Below are 9,425 nucleotides of genomic sequence, written 5' to 3' on the forward strand. Positions count from 1 at the left end.
GTCTTTGGAAATGCAATTCATTCACAGTCGATGTAGATGTCAGGCGGCCCGAACCCTGCGTTCCTCTCCCAGTAGAAGAGGCCTACACCTGGCCACGCGGCCCCACTACGTGCCGGGTGCTCCTCATTAGCTGGGGGCAGTCCAGTCCCGGGTAAGGCAGCGGCAGACAATGGAGCCATCTGCCAGCTCCTCCTGTCTGCAGCGCGTAGACATCTCCTAAGTCTTCAGCATTGACACCAGCACGGTTATGGCATATTTGGCAAGAAGTGTCGCCACCAGAGTAAAATGTGGATGCTTCAACATTCCAGGTTACTTCAGGGACGAGCGCTCAGGAGAAGAGGACGGACTGCGGCTCAGTGCAAGCACCATGCGGGGCGCAGCGGGGAGGAGGAGCGCCGCCATCTGAGGGCCATGCGTCCCCAGGGGGTCTTCCTCTCGGTGCTGATGTTCGGGGTGGCAGGGCTGCTCCTCTTCATGTACCTGCAGGTCCGGATCGAAGAGCAGCACGCAGGTAAGGCGGGTCCTGGCCCCTGGGAATCACAGTGCCATGGCCCCCTACATGGGCTGCGATGGTGACAGGCATGGGAAAGCCATCACAGGGCTGAGAACAACAGACATGAGAGAGCTGAGTCCCCTCGCTCCGCAAAGAAGGGGGGTGCACAGGTCCGCGGCCTTTGCTTGGTGGCTGGGAACACTGGACTTTCTGTTACCCAGGTGGGAGCCACAGCGGCCCGGCAGCCCCACCAGAACTGCGCACAGGGAACTTGTCTACACAGATGGGTCGCTTTTATCCCACCTGTGTGTGTCTGCTAAGCTTTGGGCACAAGCCAAACAGGAGCTGAACTGCAGCAAACTCTCTCTCTCAGTTCCTTCTTAATTTTTGTGTTGATATTCAAAATTTACTTTAAAGCGGGGTTTGGCAAACCTTTTTTGCAAATGAATGGTTGGAAAATATTTTAAGCTTTATAAGCCACACGGTCTGTATCATAACCACTTCACCCTGCCAGCGTATCAGGAAAGCAGCCCTAGCTTATATGTACACAAATGGACCAGGTTGTTGTATTCTGATAAAACTTACTTACAAAAGTAGGTGATGGGCCGGATTTGGTCCAAAAGCAGTAGTTGGCTGGTCTCTGCTATACTTATATTTTCACCATTTAGTTTGTAATTACTGCACTTTGGAGCACCCAGTTGCTTTAGAGTGGATACGTTAATAATGGTAATAGGAAATGGAGTGTGCTTATAATGATGAAAGGAAATGTTTTAGAGCATCATAGATATATAGATATATACAGGTGTTGTGAAATTCAGTTGTTTTTCCATTAGCATAAATAGATGATGGCTTATGATTGTTAAGGGAAAATAAGTAAAAACAGAAGAACAATTTCTTGTTTCCAGTTGTAAAAATTATTCTGGATTTAATGCCATTAAGAATCTACTCTGAAAGATAATTCAATATTGAATCACTCATATGACCATTTTAAAAGTGGTTTCTATTTTTAAATGCCGTTCCTTGGTTAATTCTCAGAGGATTTATTTAACTTATATAGTAACCCTTGGGGAAAGAGGTTGCATATGACTTCCTAGAGAATATGTAACATGTTGCCAAAATTATTCTTAATTCCCATTACAATTTACATAAACTATAATATCATCTGTTTCCTATACTACTACAATAATTTATCACGATAACTTATAATATGTAATGAAACCATCTGTGATGAAATATATAGGCTAATTCCTTCTGCAGTACAACTTCTAGCATAGATCTCACATAGTCAGCCTTCAGTGGGTGTCTGTTGAATGAGTAAATAAAAGAATGAATGACTAGATTTAACACTTTTGGCAGCATGCAGACTAGAATGCGCAGAGGAGAAAAAATTTAAGAGATCTCATTATTGGGAGGTTGGCTAATGTCATAGTGTCATGTCATATTTTACCAGAAAAGTATCACAACAGGTCTCCCACCTGCAAAAGAAAATATATTCATATAGACAGACTAATGGAGAAGTGCTGTGATTTAGTCACGTCAGTAAGAAATGACAAGGTATCTGAAGAAACAGTCAAGCCGTACTCTACATATAAAATGAGTTTTGTTCACAAAATGAGTTTGTTCACAAGCATCGGTAGCTACCATTTATTGAAAGCTTAATAAGAGCTGAATATTTACATAAATTTTCTCTAACCCTAACGATGTGTGAATGAGTTTGATATTCTACGTGTATAGACAAGGAAACAGAGGTTCAGGCAGAACTTTCCCAGGGCCTCACATGTGTAGGGAGATCTGCACCTGGCTTGGTTTGTGCTGTTTCGGAGCCCATGCCTCTACCCCCCACCGGGCTTCTGGGAGGGGAAAGGGTGAATCATGTTACCCCTAGACCAGCAGGCGCCAACCGGTGGTCCGTGAGGTCTGAAAGGCTGGTGACCGCTGCCCTAGACTACAAATACAAGCAACTGAGACCCAGAAACTTCAAGTGATTTGCTCAAAGCTAAGAGTTTTCAAAGTGTGACCCACGCTCTGATTTTACTCCTTCTCAGGAGCCCTGAAAGAGCCTCACCAAGAAAGTGGATGAGATAAACATATAACAGATGCCCAAGTATTTTTTAAAATATATTTTATTGATTTCAGAGAGGAAGGGAGAGGGAGAGGTAGAGAGAAGCATCAATGATGAGAGAGAATCATTGATCTACTGCCTCTTACACGCCCCCCACTGGGGATAAACATATAACAGATGCCCAAGTATTTTTTAAAATATATTTTATTGATGTCAGAGAGGAAGGGAGAGGGAGAGGGAAAGAGAAACATCAATGATGAGAGAGAATCATTGATCTACTGCCTCTTACATGCCCCCCACTGGGGATCGAGCCCACAACCCAGGCCTGTGCCCTGACCAGGAATCGAACTGTGACCTCCTGGTTCATAGGTGGACGCTCAACCACTGAGCCACACTGGCCAGGCTAAATGCCCAAGTATGAGTGCAGGTGGTTTTAAATCGCTGACTTGGTACCCTCACGTCATTCACAAGTTCATAGATTTGTAACCTCTTCGGAAAGTTAGATTCTTAATTGAGTTCATCATTTTTCCAAGTTGGGAAATTATTTTCCCTGGTCAAGATGGGCTGGTAAAACACTTGCCATTTATTCTCTTCACTTTTGTTTGTAATTTGCTATAAGTACTTTCTCTGACTCTCGATGTCTGTTAAATGAATTACCTACTATTTCACAGTCTACTCATGACAGTGAGTATAAACTTTAGGACAGGATTCCTTTAGATGATTGTTTTACTGAAGAAACATTTTATTTTTCTCCAAGAAGACTTCCAGGTAGAGTTCTGCCCTCAACCAGGCTAGCACCTGGGTGGTGATTCTGTTGTTTTCCAGGTAGATAGGTGCACGTGTGTTTTACACGTTTTTCAAATAGCATTGGGAGCATCAAACATCGCTAAAGGCAGTCTCTCTTTTCAATCAGAAGATATTCAATTGGGGGCTTCGAAGTTAAGAATTAGAAAATCTATCTTTTGGTCACTTTATAAATGTCACTTAAAGAATGGAAGACAGCTTGGTTTTGGGTCCTGAGACCTTATGTGAGTTGCACAGATTTAAAAATCTGAAATGGTTTTGATTTCTTATCCATATCAGTTGAATATGAGAACTCGTAACTTCTTTTCATATGTTTTATTTGAGGCCTTTAAAATCTAATAAGATATGGATTATTTTCTATACTGTCCTAGTTTTTCTGGGTTCTTCTGTTAAAATAAAATGCTTCAGAATTACAAAAAAAACCCTTAAATATGCTTTGATATGCTAGTAAAAAATATTATGACTACACAAGACTTTTGGAGGTGAAGAGGAAAAATGCACGACAGAGAAATTAAATTCTATCCAATTATACAGCAGAGAGTTCCATAATAACAGCCATTTTTCAGTACCGTCATCAATTAATCTATGCATTTCTTCATGCTAATTTTCAGTATGTGATGTATTATTATGAATTTCATTTTGTACCATTTTTTCTAGTTGTTAAGAGTACAAGTGTTACATTCAGAGGAATCTTGAAAATCTCACCTCCGCTTTCCGCTGTGTGACCCTAGGCAAGTTGGCGTCTCTGAGCCTCAGTCTCCTCCTCTGTGAAATGGGAACAGTCAGCTTGCACACAGGGTTGCAGTGAGGATGAAGGAGACAGAGCCCACAAAGCTCGCCGCGGTGTCGGGCGCACAGCAGCCCAGGGCCTGTGAGCTGCGCTGGCCATCCTGGCGGGGCGCGGAGCAGCATGGCCTTTTCCCGAGTTTTTCAGCTAAAATCTCAGGAAAACGCCGGCCGGCGGGGCCCAGTGACTGAGCATCCACCTAGGAACCAAGAGGTCTCGGTTCGATTCCCGGTCAGGGCACAGGCCCGGGTTGTGGGCTCCATCCCCAATGGGGGGTGTACAGGAGGCAGCTGATCAATGATTCTCTCTCATCATGGACGTTTCTCTCTCTTTCCCTCTTCCTTCTCTGAAATCAATAAAAATATATATTTAAACAATTTTCAGAAAACAATCCCAAGCCTGGGCCTTAGCTGATTAAGAAAAAAATAAAAGGCCCCGGCCCGGCCCTGGCTGTGAGTTGGGGGGATCTAACCGGCACAGCCATTGTCCACAGAGTGGCAGCAGAAGGGGGTGACAGGACGGGGTGCAGAGAGCAGAGCTGGGCCCGAGGGCTCTCATGTCCACACAAGCTGCCCAAGGCCAGGGCATCCATTCATGCAACCACGCTTTTTAAAGACTTACAGACCATAGGTGCCAAAACTGTGGAGAATACGGAGGCCGGATGGAGGGCCAGACAGAATCCCTGGCCTCAAGGCCACTGCGGCCTCGTGGACTGTAAGACGGTCTTCAGTCCCGGCCAAGATGTTGGTACAAAAAGCCAGTCCATTGTGGCAGAAAGGAGCCAGCCCTCCATCAGGAGGCGAGATAATGAGTCGGAACCAGGAGCAAGAGACCAATCAGGTTTTAGTGACGAAAATGCTGACCAGGTAGCAGCTTTGGGAGGAGAACTGCGGGGAGGGAGGGGGCGGGGAGGGGGCGCAGAGGACCAGCTGGGAGCGGAACAGAGGTATCTATGGGGCAGGGGCAGGGATGAGGAGGGCCAACTCAGGGTAAACCCCAAGGCTGGTCTTTCTCCGCCCACACCCCACCCCCAGCTGCTGTTAAATAGAAGAAACAGCAGGAGGTGTGGCATGTGCTGTTCTGTATGCGCTTAAGACGGGGGCAAGACTCCATTGCAGTGATGGCGAACCTTTTGAGCTCGGCATGCCAGCATTTTGAAAAACCCTAACTTAACTCTGGTGCCGTGTCACATATAGAAACATTTTGATATTTGCAACCATAGTAAAACAAAGACTTATATTTTTGATATTTATTTTATATATTTAAATGCCATTTAACAAAGAAAAATCAACCAAAAAAATGATAGGTTCGCCATCACTGGACTAGAGTCAGAGTCTCAGCTTTAGAGAAGGTCAAGATCGTCTCGCATGACACCTGTTCTTTACAATGTAGATCCAGTTACACCACTCCCCTGTTTAAAGCTTCTAAATGCTCAGAATGGAGTTGCTGAATCATATGGTAGCCACATGGTAGCTGTATTTTTAATTTGTTGACCTCCATACTGTTTTCCATGGCGGCTGCGCCAATTTTCATTCCCACCAACAGTGAGAAAGGGTTTCCTTTTCTCCCTGTCCTCGCCAACACTTACTTCTAGTCTCCTCCATTGTAGCCATTGTAACAGGTGGGAAATGACATCACATTGTGGTTTCCGATTTGCATTCTCCTGATGATTAATGATGTAGAACATTTTAATGTACCGGTTTGCCATCTGTATGTCTTCTTTGAGAGAATGACTATTTAGATTTTTCTGTTTAGTATTTAATTTTATTTTTACTATTGAGCTGTATGAATTTTTTATGTATTTTGGATATTAGCCCTTTATGAGGTATATGGTTTACAAATATTTTTCCCATTCGATAGGTGGCCTTTTCAATTTGTTGATGGTTTCGTTTGCTGTGCAGAATGTTTTTAGTTTGATGTGATCTCACTTGGGTTTGTTGTTGTTGTTTGTTGCTGTTGCTTTTGCTGTCAGATTAAAAAAAAATGTATCACTAAGACCGACATCAAACAGCTTACAGCCTATGTTTGCTTCTAGGAGTTTTATGGTTTCAGGTCTTACACTCAAGTCGTTAGTTCATTTTGAGTAATTTTTGTGTAAGGTGTGAGATAATGGTCCAGTTTCCTTCTTCTGCCTATGGCTGTACAATTTTCCCGACACCATTTATTGATGAGACTATCCTTTCTGCATTGCATATTCTTGGCTACTTTGTCATAAATGAACTGACCATATATGTGTGGGTTTATTTCTAAGCTCTATTCTGTCCCATTGATCTGTGTGTCTGTTTTTAAGCAGTAACCTTGTTTTAATTGCTATAGCGTGTAAGTTTGAAATCAGTGAGTGTGATGCCTCCAGCATTGTTCTTTCTCAAGATGCTTTTCCATAACCAATAACTTTTTCACTTTAATGGATATATGTTTATCTTAAACATCAACTTGTCTGACTTTTCTTTCATATCTCTGACTGGACCTTTTTTTATGATTTCTATGAGTTCTTTCTGATATACACTAAATACATACTAATTTGTGAATTTAATTTAGGACTCAGCATTAGCATCCAACATCAATTATTTAGTTACGAGTTATCGGAGATAGAATCATGTAGCTATAGTTCCATCTCTTCAAAACTCATTGTCACCAATCCAGGCTCTATAGGACCCTGATCCTGAACATACTTGGCCTAGAAATGTGTTCTTTCTGGTCAGAGATATAAACTTCCCGGAGATCAGGGTTCTGTTTAAATCCTCCATGCTGTTAGCATTAGCCAAAGCAGATTTTTAATTTTTTCCTTTTGCAGAATCACAGTAAACATCAGTAGGTTCAGGTTACATTTTAACCCTCCTGTGTGAAAGGAAGTAGCTACCTGGTTCCGACTTCAGCCAAAGTAAAGCCACCTCATGGCTTTTTCTCGGACAGTTGGTTCGGGACTTCCCAAGCAACCAGCCTCGTGCTTCGCTATTTCTAAGGAGATTTTGTCTTGCTCCTTTCAGACTATATGTATTGCGCGGCATATGGAGTTGTGCTTCTAGACTGGATTGTTGTCATTCTTTCCTCTTGAGCCCCTGCGATAAGAAAGTGTGTTCCTTCCCCCCAGATCAGGCTGTTCATTCTGGCTGTGATGTTGCTGCATTGAAATTCTGTTTCCTTCCAGGGAGCCTTTGTCTGAGCTGGAGCTAAGCCACCTGTGCGTGGACGGGCGTGATGCCACGGTCAGCCACATACTCAGGAATGTAAAATCGCTCTTCTTTTCAAAGTCACTAATTTTGGTCACTTCCTCTAATTTTGATGAGGGCGGCAAGGATTCTTTTAGTCAAATGAACACATGCTCCCGCCTCCCACTTCTGGATGCCAACATATCCCACCTTCCTTTTTAAAAAAAAACACATATTTTTATTGATTTCAGAGAGGACGGGAGAGGGAGAGAGAGACAGAAACATCAATGATGAGAGAGAATCATGGATCGGCTGCCTCCTGCACACCCCACGCTGGGGATGGAGCCCACAGAGCATGTGCCCTGTCCTGGGATTGACTCGTGACCTTCTTGGTTCATAGGTCATAGGCCGGCCAATCTCTCACCTTCTTTTTATTGGTTTCCCATCTCAGGGCCTTTGAGTTAGCTGTTCTCTCTTCCCATCTGCTCCGTGGCTGGCTTTTCCACATCCTAAGGGTGCAGCTCAATCACCTCCCCTCAAGATCCCACACAAAGTAGATGAGATAACCGCTGATGTTTTCCCTCCCAACACCTGTCCCATTGTTTCTTAACAGTTACTTCTGGGCACTGATTTCTATTCATAATCAGTCTTTTTATTTACATACGGCTCACCTCTCTCAATGAAACATGCGCTTTCTGAGGGCAGAGGACTTGCATGTTGGTCACTACTGTGGCTCCTGCTGCCCCCACACTTCCAGGTCTTGATTTCAGTGGTCACTTCACTGTGTGTCTCCAGTGTCCTCCAAAAGGAATAAGAATGGGTATGCAAAGGGGGGAATGGGTGTTACAGATAATGCAGGCTGGGGTTGCAAAGGGCGGGTGCCTCCAGGACTCCATTGTTTCGGCAATAAGGTTGTTCCTCTTTCCATGATGATAGGCAGTTCTCGGATAAGGAGAATGGACCGCATTTTGAGGTTAACTCCCAGGTCCCGGGCCATACAACTCCCAGGCATTTCGAGGTTAACTCCCAGGTCCCGGGCCATACAACTCCCAGCCAGGTCAGAATGTGCTTTCTTGAATCAGAACAAAACAATCACGTTAACAGAGCAGGATTCCTATTTCCTGTAGCTCTAGCTAGTCCCCACGACTCTAGCTCTCCCTCCCGCCCCTCACGAAAGGTCTTCCTTGAGGCCAGGAAGGTGTCCCCCGGAGAGGCTTTGTCTCCCTTTGCGATGCTTCGATGCATTGTTTCTAACAGAGGCAGGATCGTTGTTTCATGGCCGCGTTAGGAAAAGTTGAGAACGGCATGTGGAGTTCCATCAAATGGCCTTTGAAGGCCCTTTACCATGTTACATTCCCAGTGGCTGTCACTGTGTGTCTGAAGGAGATATTAGCAAATAAACAAAGACACTCACAGAGGCGCTCTGATTTAGAGATAGCATTTGGTGGTGGAAAGCACTGAGCCTGTTTTGTGTCCTTGAACAAGTGGATTATTCTCCCCAGATTCTAGCTTCTTTCCTCCTCTGATTGCCATACGCGCTTCCTTGTTCTCATCTAACCACCCTCCTAAGTTTTTGACCTTTACCGCCACATTCCTGTGCATGGCTCTATAATTTTTAACACTTATCTATAGTCCTTTTTTTATATTTTTAGCCCCAAATAAAAAGTTGTCTATCAGCATATACCCTTTGCAACTTGCTTTTTCATTCAACATTCAGTGTTTGAGATTTATTTATATGTTGATACATGTAGCTCTAATTATATATTGATTAGAGTTCTAATTGGAGCTGCATATATCAATACATATCAGTCACCTAACTGCTCTATAATATTTTATTATGTGAATATGCTGCAATTTATTTGTCCAGTTGATGTGTATTAAAATTGCTTCTAATTTTCTGCTGTCACACACATCTTTTTTACATGTTTGAGAGTTTCCATCAGGGGTCAAGTTGCAGGTTCTTTAAAATAAACATCCGCTTCAAGATTCTGTGATTCCATATTATATCTTCTCCTCTGCTCCCACAGGAAAAAATTAGGACTTGTTAAACACTACATGGTGAGGGCCTGGGAGGGGTAGGTGGGGGGTGGGGAGTCAATGGGGGGTGGAAGGGAGACAAAGGGGATATCT

At 43.8% G+C, this 9,425-nt stretch overlaps 1 protein-coding gene across 2 annotated transcripts in view; it reads left to right on the top strand.

The window, feature by feature from the left end:
• The first annotated feature begins 310 nt into the window (after nucleotides 1–310).
• CHST9 (carbohydrate (N-acetylgalactosamine 4-0) sulfotransferase 9) overlaps nucleotides 311–9,425 on the top strand; it is a 139,304-nt gene continuing 130,189 nt past the window's right edge. Inside the window, exon 1 of one of the 2 annotated variants that reach the window (XM_005857066.2) lies at nucleotides 311–511. In XM_005857066.2, the coding sequence (XP_005857128.1) occupies nucleotides 412–511 (100 nt within the window). In that variant the 5' untranslated portion in view covers nucleotides 311–411. The remainder of the gene's footprint in view (nucleotides 512–9,425) is intronic. The other variant, XM_014541418.1, reaches the window with a different exon arrangement.

This window comes from Myotis brandtii, unplaced genomic scaffold (genome assembly GCF_000412655.1).
Source record: "Myotis brandtii unplaced genomic scaffold, ASM41265v1 scaffold107, whole genome shotgun sequence".
NCBI classification, from domain to species: domain Eukaryota; kingdom Metazoa; phylum Chordata; class Mammalia; order Chiroptera; family Vespertilionidae; genus Myotis; species Myotis brandtii.